General features: G+C 42.0%; 1 protein-coding gene across 1 annotated transcript in view; it reads right to left on the bottom strand.

The window, feature by feature from the left end:
• Positions 1-6,515: 6,515 nt before the first annotated feature.
• The window catches only part of MMP24 (matrix metallopeptidase 24), a 77,316-nt gene continuing 64,467 nt past the window's right edge, over positions 6,516-19,364 (bottom strand). The window contains exons 7-9 of the mRNA XM_030212037.1: positions 12,318-12,456; positions 8,343-8,609; positions 6,516-7,756 (exon numbers count right to left, since the gene is read on the bottom strand). Coding sequence (XP_030067897.1) covers positions 7,419-7,756; positions 8,343-8,609; positions 12,318-12,456 — 744 coding nt within the window. The 3' untranslated portion in view covers positions 6,516-7,418. The remainder of the gene's footprint in view (positions 7,757-8,342; positions 8,610-12,317; positions 12,457-19,364) is intronic.

The following is a 19,364-nucleotide window of genomic DNA, read 5'->3' as shown; positions in this document are numbered from 1 at the left end:
CTGTTCTCTAAATATCTGCTTAGTGTATTTTCAAGGGGGGGAGTGTAACCAAGAATCACACTTGCGTGACTTACAGAATACTGTCTGTCATATGTGTTCTCAGCAGTTCTGCACCAGCTCTATGGCTGGCCTCAGTGCTTGTGCATAACTTAAGTGTGCATTTAAGCATTTACACTAGTATTCTATGTTCCTTTTGCAGAATGGGTCTGATTCAGCTCCCAGGTCTAGAACTGCCCCCAAGGTGGCTGAATATCGGTGCTCTCCATACAGCTGGTGACAGTCAGCGACATATACGTATAATATGTTTGTGATAAATGTTACAGCTGGCATTTAAAAGCTGCTTCCTGCACTAGTTGACTACTGGCCCAATTGTACAAAATGTCAACTGCTCAAATGTGACAAACTCTGCCATGCTTAATGCAGTTATTCATAGGATGTTTCTCAAGACCTGGCTCTCTGCCTTCTTTGGGTTTTGCTGTGCGATGCACATGTTGCTACCCAGTCTGGTCCAGTCTGTAAGATACAAGATGGAATCAGGACTGCCTCAGACTGCTGACTGTGTAATCCTCAGCTGGAAGGCAGAAAATACAGAATCTATTTTTACCTAAACAGTGAAGCAAAGAGACTTTACCACTACTGGCTGCTGTCATCCACCACTGCCACCCGTTGCACCCCTCTGCTCCACTCTATCACCAGTGCAGTTTAACTAATCTTATACTGTTTCTGTTGCACCTCTGCTATAGACTGAATATCAATACTGCTGCCTGTTTTGGGCCTCTACAGATTACATATGACTCCAACTTCCTGATATACTGTATGTCTCCTCTATAGTCACCACATCCCTCTTTCTTTTGAACAAGCTCTAGTTTAAAGTATAGAAAGATATGTTTGAGGTTTGAAAAAAAAAGACAAATCCGACAGCCTCCATATATAGAGCAATTACAATCAATCTATAAGCAGTACCAGCACAAGTTGGAAGAATATTGCCAGTTTCTAGGCAGATTAAATACAGATGGTAGTTTTGTCCAGAGAGAAAGAGAGAGGCAGCAAGCTAAAGATCTCACATGTCAGGCCATGGTGACAAAGACAATTAAAGGTACAGAACTTCACATAGATCCTGTAGGGGAGAATGAGTCCCAATATCTGGCACCTCTAGGCACAGCTCTAGAACCTCAAAATCTTAGAACTTCAAAATCACACAGGACAGGCCATTCTAGCAGGTCTGCTATGGGCTGTTTTGCTATCAAATTGCAAATGGAGGCAGAGGCTGACATCATGAGTTCTTTATAGTAAACAAGAAGCAGCCCTGAAGCTAAAAAGAGCTGAGGTGGACATCACCTTGGAGGAGCTCCAGCAAGAGAAAGAAGCGGATACCATTGAGACCCAAGTTAAGGTACTTGAAACAGCCACGAAACAGGATGGTGGGGAGAGCCAATTTAGTCACATTATTGGAGAAGATTCTGCCCAGTGAACTGCAGCTTATGTGAAGGCTCAGACCCCAGCACATGCTAGCGCACAGGTACAGTCTGACTCAGAAGAGTCATTAGATTTAGAAAAAGTACATCTCTTCACAACAGAGTCTAGCTTACCTGAAAGAAGCAAGCCTAAGGCAAAGTATGCCACAGAGGCAAACTGCCATCAGTGATCCACACACCTACATGTGTATGGATGAACTACCACTGGCTCTTGCTCCAGGAAAGTGCATTAAAGGAAACTCTTCATTTCAACCACAGACTCGAGCGCTAGATGGGAACTGGGCTCAAAAGGTTGAGCAGCTGCGCCAAGGGAGGGCACCAGCTAAATACCTTGTGATTGTGCAAGAGGCACCTGACCAGCCACACGTGATTCCAGACAAATTGCAGCAAACAGCCATCCACAGGTACCTACTGCTAACGTGCTAAAAGCTTCAGAGAGAGAAGACATAGCAACACATATGGCTCACAAAAAGATGGTGAACATGGGGCTTACCCAGTTCAATGACTAGCCTAAAAAGTATAGAGGATAGAAATCTGACTTTTTTTTAAAGGATGCCATAGCAATTAAGTAACCCATCCCAAAGCAAGAAATGAACCTGATAATAAAATGGCTGCGAACTGAGTCAGCTGATCATGTAAAGAGATTGAAGGATGCATATTTACACGACCCCTCCAGAGATTTGAAAGAAATGTGGGACAGACTTGACCAGCACTGTGGCAGCCCAGAAGCTACCCAACAAGCACTGATAAAGAGAATAAGGAGTTATCCAAAGGTTACAAATAGAGATCTCCTCCAGGAACTGGAAGTCATCAAAGCTGAACTGAATCTTCCAGGCCTGTGCTACTTGGATACAGCTTGGGGCATAAATGAGATTATAAGAAAGCTGCTGCATGACATAAGCGATAAATGGACTATTGATATAATATGATGGATATATCAAAATTCATTGCTAACTAGATGCCATCCATCATTAAGTAACAAAACGTTCTTTATTTGGTAGTGGAGCATCGTTGTTGCAATTTCTTGCTAAGTGAATCCTATCAAAGGGAGTTACCACTTCAAATTGTCTTATATTATTACTTTTTTTTATTAGTAGTAATTACTTCCAGTCTATTTTCAAATTCATAAACAACTTTATCAATATATTAAAGTATTACAATGTACTTATCTTAAAGTTAAAGGGGAAGTACATTGTAATACTTTAATATATTGATTTAATATATTGATAAAGTCATTTATGAAGTCAAAAAAGGCCTGGAAGTAATTGACTAATAATAAAAAAGTAATATAAGATTTGGAATGGACCAATGACAAGTAAAGAATTGACAAAGTACAGAATTTTTCTACAAATGTTGCTCTTCATCCAACCATATGGCTTATAAAGCAGCCATCAAGTGTATGGTGTGAGATAGTGATAGGTCAGCATCATACGTCCGAAGGAACGCCATCTTAGGAGAGAGGTGTAGCACTTATCGTAGCACTTAGTCCCCTGAAGAAGCTCATCATGAGAGTGAAATGGAGAGCCCCGTTGGGACAAGACTTTAAAGCTAAGTGCTATAATTTAAGCAATAGTACACCTAATGTTCGATTTGAAGTACAGTTGGGTGCTGGTATTTAAAACGAAAATTTTGAAAATTGATAACGAAAAATAATAAAAATATAAATAAGAAAACTTGAATGATTGCAGGAGGAGCAGATGAGGTTTTTGACCAATGATATGACAACAGCCCAAGATGAGCTGGCTTTAAGCTTGTCGCCGCGCACAGGACATTTGAGGTCTTTTCCTCCCAGCAATAAGTCATCATTTGATAGGTTTGATGCAGGGATACATTGTCAATTTTGGTTTCTTCAGCTTCATATAGAGTCCTATAGTCTGATAGTAACTACCATGTTTGCACCTTATACCCCAATAAAATAAGCATACTTCTCCAGGAACCCCAGCCTTAGTCAAGCCACAGCAGGGAGAAGGCAGAGCAAGCATCACCAAATACTACTCCAAACTGTACAGTGGAAGGTCATGCACCAAATTATATCCAAAAGAGCAACCAGAAAAGGCAATAAAGATGTATGTCACCTTAAAAGAGCAGGATAATTGGTCCCTGGCAAGGACACAATTCTTTGACTTATTTGAGATCCAGGGAGATCGCTATCCCTACAACCTAGAGGACGAGGAGAAAAGCAAGTGAATACGTGGTAGAAGTGATGGATGGTTTCAACAAGACCCATCTACTGACTCTTATTGAATGTAATCAGATATGTGATAATAGGGAGGAAGTTCCCATACCAAAGGTTGCACACCACCACTCATCTGCAACCTATAGCGGAGTGTCTGCAGTCTTTGGACCTACATGCTGAGTTCTTACCCTTGTTGCGAAGAGATGTACCAACATTGATCAGAGTTCATGAGACTTATGCAGGTCCACCTGACACTACATATGCTGACAACTCACCTTCAGATGGATGAAAATAGGTGACATCTGCCTCAACAGATTGAGGAGACCAAGTGTAGCATTTCCTGCAGAGGATTCAGATCTAGGAGTAGGCACCCTTCCACTTTAGAGAAGACTTGGATAACATTGGAATCTAAAAGGACGTTTTTACCTTTTCAAGTCTCCATCCATGAGAAACCATATACACACAAAGGTGTCTGTCCACAGTCAACGGTCTGGTCTGTACAATCCACTAGGGTTTGTGGCTCCAGTCACCAGTCAGGGAAGATTCCTACTGAGGGAACTTTCCCAACGTACTGATGAGTGGGATGTCCCACTATCACCAGAAATGTGACAAGAATGGGAGAAATGGAAAAGGTTCCCTTGAACAACTGCACATCTCATGTATTTACATCCCTGCAGCACTCAGGATTGCCTGTCGCAAAGAGATCTGCATCTTTTCAGATGCTTCTGAAAAAGACATAGCTGCAGTGGCCTACTTGAAAGCTACAGAGGCAGATGGGCTATCTCACGCGGGATTCATCTTCAGCAAAGCCAAGTTAGCACCACAATCAAATCATACCATTCCATGATTAGAATTGTGTGGAGCAGTGCTGGTAGTACAAATAGCAGAGATGATACTAAGTGAAATAGACGTTCAAATGGACGCAGTCAATTTTTACACTAACAGTAAAATTGTCCTGGGTTATATCTACAACCCAACCAGGAGATTTTATGTGTACGTCAGCAACATATACAGAAGTAAACATGACCAGAACAGCAGTATTACTTGCCAACTAACCAAAAACCCAGCAGACTGTGCCACCTGAGCTGTGGCAGTGTCCTTGCTAATGAAAACCATGTGGCTTTCAGGACCAGATTTCATTTTAAAACCTGGCCACATGTCCACAGCTATGTAGAACTCTTTTGAATTTACAGACCCTGACTCTGACACAGAGATCTGTCCAGAAATAACAGTTCTTGTCATCAACATTGTGCCTTCAGTTTATCAACCAGCTGTTGAAAGACCAGACACCTATCATCAAAGTGCCATCAGAGATACTGCAGATCATCCATGACAACTTCACACCACCTGAGAACTTCAACACTGGACTCCCATGGAAAACGGCAGACTTCTTCAGCACAGCCATCACGGAGCCAGTGATCTGCAAACACCATGATGAGCCAAACTCCGTGGACCATTGTCCACTCCAGAGCTTAATGCAGTTGTCCACTCCATGCACATGACTTTTCTCTTGTATATTGTCTGTTGTTTGTGTTATCTGTCTCTTACTTCAGCTCCTGCGAGACTGCACAAGATAAGTCACCTGAACACCAGAGAACTTGAGACAAGCAAAGAGTTGTCAACCTTCAGAGACCTAGCTTTATTAATAGATTTTGCATGCTCATAATGTTTATATTTTGAGGAATTAAATAGTGGTATCTACCGATAGCAGGTGGGGAGTATCTGCTCCCATTTGCATGGAGGCAGGCTGATTGTTGTTTATAAATATATGTTAAGTATTGATGGTAATAAATTCATTGCCTGTACCTTTAAGGTTATGCCTTGACTACAAATCCCTGTAATCTTGTAGTTTTCTGTCATAGGCTCTTCCTGAGCACATGTCCCAGATCTCTGTGTCTTATGGGACTCTTCCTATTTGCTTGCCTTGTTCTTCTATGCATGCTGGGCTAATTCCCCCCCCCCCCCCCCCCCCCCAACACTCTCTCTTCATTGGGTCTGTAAGTCTGCAGTATTCTCCTCTATGAACTGAATCTGCCTATGCTGTACTTTACTGAATGACCCCTTTCAAGTTACTGTGATTTATTAACATTTCAACAGCATAAATTTATAAATAGCATTACTACTCAGTGTAATAACTACTAGTAACTCAATAATCGCACAACACTGATACTGGCATATGATGAATTAAGTCTACAAAACAGCCAAGCTGTAGCGTTCCAGACTCACAAAAGATATGCATTTCTTAGGATCAACTTTTATTTATTTATTTATTTTTATTTATTTGTTGCATTTGTATCCCACATTTTCCCACCTATTTGCAGGCTCAATGTGGCTTACATTGTTCCGTCTGATCCTATCGGATATCTGAATTACCATATCCATTAATACCTTGACGGCCTCACAGCATGCCGTGCAATAAATGTTTCCAACTGATGAAATAACTCGTTCATCTGATAACTAATAGTTAGACTCTTTCCATCAATAACAAAAGCAACATGTGCAAAGCAATATAGAAAAACAATTTACAGAAAATGCCAGAGACTCAGCTCTATCGATGGAAATACTGCGAGAAAGAGTCTGTATATGGTACACAGATTACAACATCTTGTATCCTTGTTCACTAAGTGTAGTCTCCATATACCAAAACTGTAGAAATCATCGTATCCTGTGCTCTGGCAAACATTTTCAAGATCGGACCAATATCAAAGAGGCTTTACTACACATCTGACGCAACAAATAAGGTTGAAATGCTCCCCTTATTTCTGGGGGGGGGGGGGGGGAGCTAAAATCTAATGCCAAATACTTCCTAAATGGTGAAAATGTGCTTTTTCTCTACTTTCTCTGACATCGGTATGTGAAGAGACATTTTTCCCCTCTAATCATGGAAATGCCTTCTCTCCCTTCAGTTTTCTAACAGTTCCAGTTGAAGGGGAGAGTGACACCATGGCTATGTAATCGCCGGGCCTGCCACGGCTACAGAGCTACTGGGGTTCTTAGTTATTTAGTTAGGGACTAAGTTTGAGCATTGCAGGCTCATGAGATTTGAGACTGGTGGGAGTGAAAACAGCAATGTTCAATCTATTACAAGACCTCAAACAAAATTGATTAATGCTGTGGACAGATTCACGGTGCTTTGGTCCCCAACTGATTTTTCTTGCAAAATCTTGCAATCAAGTGACTATCCAACTAGAGTTTGGCATATTTTCTTATTTCCACAACTTTCTAGAAGTAATAGAAGTCCCAGGTTCATCTCCACTAATGAACCTGGGCCCAAATGCCAATTTTCTGTGATCACTAGTAGCCCCCAATCTGTACAAAAGTTCTGACCAGCAGGTGTTGAAAAGATGTAGCCAGATGAATTCCTGGTTCTTGTACTCAACTAAAAGAGAGCTAATGTGTTACAGTGCCATGGTCCTCACGGCTGATCATCATCCTCATCCTTCTACGCAACAGCTATAGAAATGCAAATGCAAGTGGTGTCTAGCTACACTGCAGAATGCTGGTGTCTTTGATGATGGACAATGTAGGATGATGCTCTCTTGTTCTGAAGGAAACTCCACAAGAAGTATCTGACTCACACAAAGTAGGCCTGCAGAGAATGGCACACCAAAAGAAGCTAAGTTTGAGGCAGTTCTTACTAATGAAAGAGGCTCCACTGTGTAAGGCCATCTCTGTGTCCATCTGCGCTGTCAACACCATAACAAGAATATCCACCATTCAGGCTCCACTGCAGGATCCTTGTAGTCTGAAGCACAATCCTGAGCCTGTCATACCCACTCCTGAACAGGCCGTTTGTAGTAAGTAACATTTTGCTGGATTCCTTTGTTTTTGAATTGGAAGATTGTGTATACCAAGACGAGGATGCACAACGACAAGATGCAAGGAATGACCACTGCAATGGCATTCACAGTGCTAGGCACATCATTTATTGTAACCATAATGTCCACATCATCATGGATGTGATGTCGGTCTTTCCGACCGTCCACGTCCTTTTGGTTGCAGCCCATCCAGTCTTTGAGGATTGACCTTGGATAACCTTGCTCCACAGTCAGCTTTTGGTTATCAAACTTCCAGTATTCCTTTCCTTTGTAGAAATACGTATAAACTAGATGGAAAAAAAACACATTGATTACAAATCTGAACAGTACAAATAAAATATTTTAACAAATACTAAATATGGACTAATTAAAAATAAATATTGCATTCTATATGAACTTCTCATGTAGTTGCCAGTGTTGTGAGTTATCTATACTCCATTCTTTGTAAGCACAAAGTATACAGAGTAAAGATTATGCCTGGACTTCAAAATGAAATTCCAAGATGTAGTTAAGTTGACTTGCCTAGCACAGCCCCTCTTCCACACCAGAAGTTTATAGTCCTGTTAATCACCAGGAATCCCATAATACATTGACATACCATCTGAGGTTTGATAAGGGTAAAAGAGCAAAGACTCTTCATACACGTGTCAGCAGAGAGGTGTCAGTAGAAAGAGTCCCTAAACTCTGCAGATCAGACTGGAATTCTTGGACCTGACAGCAGTATAAGTCTCCAGATCTTGCAGAAAAACCAAGAAAGCTCCTGGATCTGGCATAACTGCAGAGGGAGTCTAATCATCTGATGTAATGAGAAATGGGACATCAGATATTTTTAAATAATGCCTCGATGCAAACATGTCAAAGATTTTCACTTACAGCCTTCTTTGCTCACAAAAGCTCCTTGGGGTGCTTCTGGGATCCCTTTCCATACTGTGACAGGCTTTGGGTACCCTGGGTCTGCAGCTCGTTTCTCTTCATTGTATCTCCAGTATCTGTCTCCCTTGAAGAAGTAGGTCTTGCCAACTGGCTCCCAACGCAAAGCCGTATCAATACCTTCACGGGGCAGGCAGCTTCCAAGTTCCACAAGGCTATGCGGATAGCCTGGCTCAGCCGTCACTTCCTTAAACACCCAATACTTATCTCCTGGATGTCGGGGAAAAGAGAGAACACAAGAAATTGACCTTTTTCTTATGCAGAAGTTATGGTTTGTTATCTTGATGTAAAGCACGTTCATGAGATTCGGCAAAACTCAATATATCAGTGTTAAATGTTTACAAAATAGTACAATAGTCTCTTATGCAACTTCAACTTTTTTCCAGTAAAGAGAAAAGAATATGATAATACAGAAACCAAAAAGCATTATGGATTAAATGCTAGATATGATCTAGATATCAGAACTACTACTTTTCACTTCTATAGCACTATTAGGTGTACACATAAGAGACAGCCCCCTGCTGGAAAGAGCTTACAATCTAGTCAAAACAGACTAACATGACGAATGAGAATTATTATGGGAAAGATTAAAACACGGGTACTGAACAGGTGGATACTGGGTTAACAGGTAAAAGCAGCCATAGGGCTAGAAACAGAGCCCAACATACCAACTCAAAGTCTATTCCAGGCATATGGCGCAATAAGTTTGCAGGAACAGTCTGGAGTTGGCAGTGGAGAAGAGAGTTACAGATAAGAAAGACCCAATGAATGGAGTTTCCCAGGGAAGGCAGTAGAGAGAGATAAAAGTGAAGCGATACTGAGGAGCTGCAGAGTGAATGCACTTGTAAGGCCACTTTGAACTGTATGCAGAAATGGAGCCAATGAAGTGACTTGAGGACAGGGGGTCATGTGAATGTGGTGATACTGGCGAAATATAAGTAGTACAACAGAATTTTGAACAGATTGAAAGGGAAAGAGGTGGTTTAGTGGGAGACCCGTGAGAAGCAAGTTGCAGTAATCTAAGCATGAGGTGATGAGAGTGGATAAGGGTTTTGGTACTGTCCAGAAAGGAAAGAATGAATTTTTATTGCTATAAAGAAAGAAACAGCAGGTTTTAGTGGTCTGTTAAATATGTGCAGAGACAGAGGAGTCAAATGACCCCCAAGGTTAACAGTGGAGGAGATGGAGAGGATAAGAGTTATCCACATAGCTAGAGAGAGTGGGAAGAGATGTGGGTTTAGAGTGAAGGATAAGAAGCTCAGTCTTGTCCATATTCAGTTTCAGATGGTGGTGGGGCATCCAGACAGCAGTGTCAAACAAGTAGGCCGAGACTTGAGCCTGGATTCCTAGTGAAACTTCTGGTATAAAGAGGCAGATCTGTGATTCATCAGTGTAAAAATGATACCAAAAACCATGGAAGGTAAATCGGAACAAAGCAGAGTGAGGGAAGAGAAAAGGTCCCAAGATAGAGCTCTGAGACGCACAATGGAGGAGGCTCCACCAGAGCATACACTAGACCCCTCATTCTATAAAACCGCACCTAAATTTAGGCTTTCCGCTGGCAAATAAGATCCGCTTTAAATGCTTTTGGGATAGTTCTTTTAGCTACTTAGCTATTAAACTGTGGAATTCTTTTCCTGTTCAGATACGGAGTATAGATATGTACCTGAAATACCGACAGGCGTTGAAAACCTTTTTGTTTCGTAAATATTTCTGATTATATAGTTTTTGAATGTATATGAATTTAGTGTAACCCGCTTTGACTCTATAATGGATATAAGCAGGATAAAAATTCTGGGAATGGACTGGAACAGTTGACAGAATAAGTAGCATTTACATGCGTGAATGCCAGCTGAGAACTGTAAACTGTCTAGAATGTATTTGTGTCATTAAAATGGTCCGAGTCTGCTACTACTTGGTATGTTTATAAATGACTGATTATATAGTGAGAATCCTGAAAGGTAACTTTAAAACCATACAAGAACGTAAGACCTTTGAAGTCAGAATGATTGAATATTTTAACACCCAACAGAAAGGACTTAACAAGGATCTGGGGTTCTTAGCCCATTATAAACCATAAAGCTGTATGTCTCTGTTGATCACCCTCCCCTCACCTATCCACACCCATCCGGTTAGAATATCAATGATATGCTTTGATGTCCCCATGCATACCTCCTACCCACCCCCATCCTCCCACCCTGTCAGACTGTCATAGTAATGCTTGAATGTTTTCACTTATATACACTGTCAGCTAGCACATTTGCTTATTTCCGATCTGAGGAAGAAGGGCAACCTTCGAAAGCTAATCAAGAAATGTATTAAGTTATGTCCAATAAAAAAAGGTATCATCTTATTTTCTTTTCCATGTTTTATTTTGTTTGATTTCTATTGATAACCTTAAGAGTGGACTAACACGGCTACCACACTCCTCTACTAAATGACTATGGAAATCATACTGGCTTATAGACAGCACAGATGTGTTAAACGTAACAACACAGTAACATATAATGATGGCAGTTGAAGCCCTGAATGGTGCATCCAATCTGCCCAACAAAGAGGCCAAAGTTCTGCCTGGCACTCTCTGCAGTTTACACCCCGGGAGACTGCTGGGGAGTAGCGAGGAAGCCAAAGTGTGAGTTGGAGAAGGGGCCCCGAATGCATGTTACTTGGCATGTGTGCTGCTAAAGGTATTAATCTGGTAACATAAGTAAAATTGTCATACCAATAAAGTTTAACTGAATCTGTCTCTTCCTTTTCCCTGTGTCTGTCTGCTGCACCCTAGTCCCCATTGGCTGCTGCTAGGATACAGCAACTCCCTCCTCCCTCTATAGTCTACTGGCAAGGTTGCCAATTGGGGGACTAGTGACGTTTTGGGCGGGGCTAGTGATGTTTTGGGCAGGGCCGATGATGGAGGAGGCGGGGCCGACGACAAAGGAGGCGGGGCCGATGACGGCGGAGTCGATGACAGCGGGGATGGGGTTGATGACGGCGGGGGGCGGGGTTGATGACGGCGGGGGGCGGGGTGTGAACTTTTTGGGCGGGTTTCGGGGCCGAGTACCTGGCAACACTGTCTACTGGTCAGACATAGCCAACGGGCTACAGGGGGAGGAAGGAGCATCAACTAGGAAAAAGAAGCACTTCCTATGTATTTCCTTTATCTAGATAGCATAGAGCTTTCTGCTTCAATCTACAGACTTAGAGGGGAAAATATTGGGGGTGCTCAGACACCCACAGAGCTGGTGTCCGATTGCCACTATTCACAGAAACTTTCACCCTGGCCCCTTTTAATTCTAAAGCGATACATTTTGAATGGGCATTGTTATTGATCCAAAATTATTATTATTAGCATTTGTATAGCACTACCAGACGCACGCAGCGCTGAACACCTGATACAAAGAGATAGTCCCTGCTCAAAAGAGCTTACAATCTAAATAATACAGATAGACAAGGCAGTTACGGGTGAGGGAATTAATGGGAGCTAAGAAGCAGCAGTGAAAAGGTGGGTTTTCAGCATAGATTTGAAAACAGGTAGAGATGGAGCTAGACGTATAGGTCCAGGAAGTCTATTCCGGGCATAAGGTGCCGCGAGAGAAAAGGAGCGAAGCCAGCACCAAATTAAAGAAAAAAGTAATTATCCATAAATGCTTTTGAATATCAACCCAAGGAAAGCTAGCATCTTGCAAAAACCATTCTAAAGAAGAACTGATCTAAGGATCAAGGTACATCTTGCTGCAGAACTGTTGCTCAGTTTCTGTAGGTCTAAAGTGTAGCATACTCTGAGAGGAAGAGTAGACAGAACAGGAGGATGAAAAAGAAGACATAGTACAGACATAGACAAAGTTCTTTAAGAATTCCAGGTCATATGTGCACACAGAGACTCTGGCTGTTCATGTGAAATCAGTGATAAGAAAATTTTACCTTTAAAGAACACAAACTTTCCATCTGACCTCTCATAGGCAGCATCAATCCTGGTTGGAAGACCTTTCCAGAAGTGTTCGATCTGCATGGGGTATCCTTCTTGTACCTTGTTGTTGCGCAGACGCCAAAACCAGCGATCCTGGGAAAAACAAAGTTGTGTATTGCTAGGTTATTACCTGTCCATGTATGTCTGTGTATATATAATTCCATAGGATTCTTCTACTAACTTTCATTGCCTTTCCTTTAACTGGGTATTACAGACTCATCCGTCTCTATAAATCTTCCACTATGGTTTAGAAAGTTGTTCCCAAATGTGTCCTGTGAGAACTCTAGCCAGTCAGGTTTTCAGGCTATCCACAATAAATATAGAGAAATCTGCATGCAATGAAGATAGATTTGCATGCACTCCCTCTTGTATATTCATTACGAACAGGTGAAAAGATAACAGGACCAGGTCTCAAGGAACCCAATCTCAAGCAGGAACCAGTATTTGTGTGCATCAACTAGTGATCCGACATGGCCACATTTCGATGACTGCCTGCATCAGGGGTGTGGTGATATCTGTTGGAACATAAATATAAATAATTACATAGAAATGAATATGTAAATTATTTAAAACTAATGGAAATAACTAACAATAAATACAAAAGCAATAAAATCAAAATAGCCAGACCAGTAAACAAAAGAAATGAATGAAACTTCATTAAAAAAAAAAATCAATGGGATGGCTTATAAATGAACATATAATTCATTAAATATAACATCAATAAAATCAAAATATCAAACAAAAATATGCAGTTTCAATTATAAATATGTGTTAACAAAAAGTTTAAAAAAAAATTCAAATCTTGTTCAGATATGATTGTAAACATAAACCTACCAGAATAGGGGTGGTAATGAATTAGATAATCACAATGCGATTGTCCCAAGGCTCACTATCTGTCAGGAATGAATGAAATAAAATTGTATGTAAACTATGAAAACAGTTAGTTAATTTATGTGTACCCTAATTATCAGATGTTTTGGGATCACCTATAAACAGTTGCCTATTTATTTAAAACAACCAGCACAAAATGTACTAGATAACCTGAGTCTATCCCATCTATGATGTGGATGACACTAACCAGACTTTTATCTTGCCTGAACTGAGAACTAAACTCTTTCTACCTATAGATGTCAGTGCTTTTCGGAGATAATCCAGGTTGTGTTGTGGTGTCAATAACCTCCTTTCATTAGTGTGGCAGAAGGTCTGAGCAGTAATCCTCCAGGAATGTTATTTTCCCTGGTAACTATCATCGCATCTCCCTCTTCCTTTTTACATCCTAACTATTTGAATGTGTCATTCACCTTCTCTGTCTTGACTCTCATCTCAAGCTATTCTCAGTCCACTCCTGTCTGACGTTTGCTCTCTACGTTCCAAAGCAACAGCCTTTGCCCATCTCCAGTGACCTGTTCACTGTCATAGCCAAAGGCCTTTATTTTGGCCACGTCTGCTGGTTTTGAAACTTATTATTCACTACTCACTCCTTGGCTTTTTGTCTTTTATTTGCTTGGGAGTCTGTTATTGTTTCTCTTCTTACCTCTCTCATTACATTTCTCTGGTGGATCCTCCTCTACCAATATTCTACCATCAACTGATATGCCTCAGGGATTTCTCCTCAGTCTTCTTCTCTTTCCTCTCTATACTTGTTCCCTTGGTTCTCTGATCTCTTCCATTTTAATGCTGACTACTCTCAAATCTACCTAGCTACACCAGAAACGCCATCAGGAATCCAGTCCCAAATTTTAGTTTGGTTGTCTGATATTGTGTTATGGATGCCCTACTGTCTTTGTTTCATTTTAACAAAGACTGGAGCAGCAGCCTAATGGTTAGATCAGTGGGCTGAAAGCCAGGGAAGCAAGGGTTCAAAATTTCCCGATGCTCCTTTTGATGTTGGACAAGTCACTTAACCCTCCACTACCTCAGGTACAAAGTTAAGGGCTCTTTTACTAATCTGTGTTAGGCAATAACGTGCACCTAATGCAGCAAGAATGACCTAACATGGGATGCGCTAAAGCCTCCAGGTTAGTTTTGCCATCTGCACACACCGAATGGTCATTTTATTTGGAGAGGGCATGTCGGGGCGGAGAATGGGCATGGATGTGTTATCTATATAGCACACAGACATTAGCGTGCACTAATTGAATAACGCAGACAATGTGGGAGCTCTTACCACCTCCAAAACAGGAGGCAGCAAGTGCGCCCATGTTAATCTTTAAAATGGCCGCATGCTGATGTTAACATTAACGAACGACCCCCCCCAAAACTAATAGAAAAAAAGGACTATTTTAAGGCCACGCTAAAAATGGGCTCAGCACGTAGGAAAGACCCGTGTAAGGGTGCGTTAAGTCCATTTCTTAGCACAGCTTAGTAAAAGGGCTCCTTGGATTGTAAGAACATAACATAAGAATAGCCATATTGGGTCAGACCAATAGTCCATCTAGCCTAGTATCCTGTTTCCAACGGTGACCCATCCAGGTCACAAGTACCTGTCAGAAACCCAAATAGTGTCAAAAGAAAAAGGAGTAGCAACAATGTGGCAAACACTGAAGTTCTCACAAATCAATGTATCTAGTGTGTGGCCGTAGCTAGAAGACTGCTAGGCTGTATAGACAGAGGTGTGACCAGCAGAAGAAAAGAGGTTTTAATACCCCTGTATAAGACATTGGTGAGGCCCCACCTGGAGTATTGTGTTCAGTTTTGGAGGCCGTATCTTGTTAAGGATGTAAAAAGAATTGAAGCGGTGCAAAGAAAAGCTACGAGAATGGTATGGGATTTGCGTTACAAGACGTATGAGGAGAGACTTGCTGAACTAAACATGTATACTCTGGAGGAAAGGAGAAACAGGGGTGGTATGATACAGACGTTCAAATATTTGAAAGGTATTAATCCGCAAACTAACCTTTTCCAGAGAGGGGAAGGCGGTAGAACTAGAGGACATGAAATGAGACTCAAGGGGGGCAGGCTCAAGAAAAATGTCAGGAAGTATTTCTTCACGGAGAGAGTGGTGGATGCTTGGAATGCCCTCCCGCGGGAGGTGGTGGAAATGAAAACGGTAACGGAATTCAAACATGCATGGGATAAATATAAAGGAATCCTGTTCAGAAGGAATGGATCCTCAGGAGCTTAGCCGAGATTGGGTGGCAGAGCCAGTGGTGGGAGGCGGGGCTGGTGGTTGGGAGGCGGGGATAGTGCTGGGCAGACTTATACAGTCTGTGCCAGAGCTGGTGGTGGGAGGTGGGGATAGTGCTGGGCAGACTTATACGGTCTGTCCAGAGCTGGTGGTGGGAGGTGGGGATAGTGCTGGGCAGACTTATACGGTCTGTGCCAGAGCCGGTGGTGGGAGGCAGGGATAGTGCTGGGCAGACTTATACGGTCTGTGCCAGAGCCAGTGGTGGGAGGCGGGGCTGGTGGTTGGGAGGCGGGGATAGTGCTGGGCAGACTTATACGGTCTGTCCAGAGCTGGTGGTGGGAGGCGGGGCTGGTGGTTGGGAGGCGGAGATAGTGCTGGGCAGACTTATACAGTCTGTGCCCTGAAAAGGACAGGTACAAATCAAAGTAGGGTATACACAAAAAGTAGCACATATGAGTTTATCTTGTTGGGCAGACTGGATGGACCGTTCAGGTCTTTTTCTGCCGTCATCTACTAAGTTACTATTTTAATCTTCATATACATAACTCTATCCAATGATAATAAGTCTCCGATATAGACCATATGGCATCAGATGTTATCATAGAATGAGCTAAAGGATCTCTTACAGTGCACAGCTATTCTAGATCCAAGCTCTAAAGGTTTCATCAATCATTTGCCTCAATAACCTAATTCAAGCTTTCATTTAAAAACAAGACACACCATTTATCAGATCCAAACTTCAAAAACATTGAAATGATAAAACAGCGACTACTTAGCTGAAGTCTGCCCACAGTACACAACACACAGCGCTGGAAAGACCGATTCTCGTTACATTATTATTTCTGGAGTAGTGTTTTGCCCTGTTTTGTTTTTAGAAACCCAAATAGTAGGAAGACCCCCATGCTACCACTCCCAGGGCAAGCAGTGGCTTCCCTTATGTCCATGTCAATAAGCCCTCTGGGGACAGGGGATAACTCTGTGCTTGAACTACTGAAGAAAAATATAAGCTAAGTCCAAAAGACTTTTAGCCAATAAGGCACATATGACACTAGTCAATCTTCAAAGAGTTTAATTTTTTCCTTTTAAAACCAAACGGGTACTTTAATACCCCTGGGAATTTAACTTCTTCAAATGGTTAGGTATTCTGAAGGACACTGTAAATAATCTTTGGTTTTAAAAATGTCATGATTGTCAATTCAGGATCCAAATCCAAAAGTATCCAAATGACCTGCAACTTCCTATTCCATTAACTATTCTCTCTCTCTCTCATTGTTTTTATTTTTTTTGTTGAAAGCATGAATGAACATGTGATAAAAGTGAGGCTGCAGACATAGGGGCTTATTTTAGAAGTATCCCCACGTCTAAATGTCAGTATTTAAATGTCCCAAGACGCCCAAAAAGACCCTCTAGTGGTAATACCCCGGCTGACATTCACCTGGCGACGGACATGCTGACTGTTGCTGGCTAGATTAGCTCTGGATATTCAGTGCAGGGCCATGGGCAGGCACTGGCGAGTTTTGCAGTCTAGATATAAATCAGTAAGAATGAGAAAAGTATGTTTTATCAGTTGGACAAGTCTAGGAGTGAGACATGGAAATCATTAATCCTGTGCAGAAGGAAGGGATCCTCAGGAGCTTAGCCTAGAATGGGTGGCAGAGCTGGTGGTTGGGCGGCGGGGATAGTGCTGGGCAGACTTATACAGTCTGTGCCAGAGCCGGTGGTGGGAGGCAGGGATAGTGCTGGGCAGACTTATACGGTCTGTGCTGGGGCTGGTGGTTGGGAGGCGGGGCTAGTGTTGGGCAGACTTATACGGTCTGTGCCAGGGCTGGTGGTTGGGAGGCAGGACTAGTGCTGGGCAGACTTATACGGTCTGTGCCGGGGCTGGTGGTTGGGCGGCGGGGATAGTGCTGGGCAGACTTATACAGTCTGTGCCAGAGCTGGTGGTGGGAGGCGGGGTTGGGGGTTGGGAGGCGGGGATTGGGCTAGCCAGACTTATACGGTCTGTGCCCTGAAGAGGACAGTACAAATAAAAAAGTAGCACATATGAATTTATCTTCTTGGGCAGACTGGATGGACCGTGCAGGTCTTTTTCTGCCGTCATCTACTATGTATTTGGTTTGGTGAATCTGATGATAGGGTGGTGTAAGAACGGCTGTACTGGGTCAATTACTCATTAACTGACTATTCCAAATTAATTTCATACATCATCTGCACCTTATGCTCCTAAATTTCAAACGTCTATTTCAATTTTCTGCCCACTTTAGGGCAAATCATTCTTTCTAATTTACAGTGGATAAAATGATAATCGGAACAAGATATCAAACACATCATCTACTCCACAGTCCTAAGGCATACATGCTCCGCTGTAAACATATGCTTTTAACTGAACATAATTCATAGTTTTCCAAAACCTCCACCAAAACCCTTTACAATTTATTTAAACTAACATCTCCATGTATATAAAACCTAAAATTAACTAAATACCCTCTTCCAACAAATATCCAGACATATAATCCAATAATGTTTCAAAACAATAATCTGGAATACCATAAACAAACGATTACATTTTCACTGGTTCATCAGTTTGAATGCATTATGGATCCCCTTTCTCAATTCACTCACTATTCCCTGGATTCTATATAGCACGCCTAGAAATCCGCCCCGAAAATCAGGCTTATTCTATAACACACATAACTTAATTGGTTTAATAGGCAAATTAGCGTTGATAACAGCATTTAACAAGCAATAATTGGCAATAAATAGAACTTATGCAAACAACTCGCTAAGCATATTCTGAAATGTAGTGCGCCTTTCTAACGCACGCAGACAAAAAGGGGCATGGTTATAGGTGGAAAAATGGGTATTTTGTGCGCATTCTGAAATTTATGCACGTAATTGCCATATATAGAATCTCCCCCATGGGATTGCGCACTTCTTTGTTGAATTCTCTGAAAGTGTAGACTTCTGTGCGGCAAGCAGAAGCTCAATCATTTATTAAGAATAATTCTGCTCAGTGTGCTGCTGCGGCTAGGAAAGCGAATAGAATGTTGGGTGTTATTAGGAAGGGTATGGAGTCCAGGTGTGCGGATGTTATAATGCCGTTGTATCGCTCCATGGTGCGACCGCACCTGGAGTATTGTGTTCAGTACTGGTCTCCGTATCTCAAAAAAGATATAGTAGAATTGGAAAAGGTACAGCGAAGGGCGACGAAAATGATAGTGGGGATGGGACGACTTTCCTACGAAGAGAGGCTGAGAAGGCTAGGGCTTTTCAGCTTGGAGAAGAGACGGCTGAGGGGAGATATGATAGAAGTGTATAAAATAATGAGTGGAATGGATCGGGTGGATGTGAAGCGACTGTTCACGCTATCCAAAAATACTAGGACTAGAGGGCATGAGTTGAAGCTACAGTGTGGTAAATTTAAAACGAATCGGAGAAAATTTTTCTTCACCCAACGTGTAATTAGACTCTGGAATTCGTTGCCGGAGAACGTGGTACGGGCGGTTAGCTTGACGGAGTTTAAAAAGGGGTTAGATAGATTCCTAAAGGACAAGTCCATAGACCGCTATTAAATGGACTTGGAAAAATTCCGCATTTTTAGGTATAACTTGTCTGGAATGTTTTTACGTTTGGGGAGCGTGCCAGGTGCCCTTGACCTGGACTGGCCACTGTCGGTGACAGGATGCTGGGCTAGATGGACCTTTGGTCTTTCCCAGTATGGCACTACTTATGTACTTATGTACTTATGCCTCGCTGTGTGCATTCTGTGTCTGGGGAGGAGAGGGAAGGGTGTTTACGTATGACTAAGTAGTTCTTTGTTACTTATGGTTATTTGTCAATTTTGATATCTTGATATTTGGAATTGCTCAGTTTT

The sequence above is a fragment of the Microcaecilia unicolor genome, chromosome 8, assembly GCF_901765095.1.
Source record: "Microcaecilia unicolor chromosome 8, aMicUni1.1, whole genome shotgun sequence".
Lineage (NCBI taxonomy): Eukaryota > Metazoa > Chordata > Amphibia > Gymnophiona > Siphonopidae > Microcaecilia > Microcaecilia unicolor.
The sequence above is the reverse complement of the archived record's forward strand: the minus strand, read 5'-3'. Positions and strand labels throughout refer to the sequence as shown.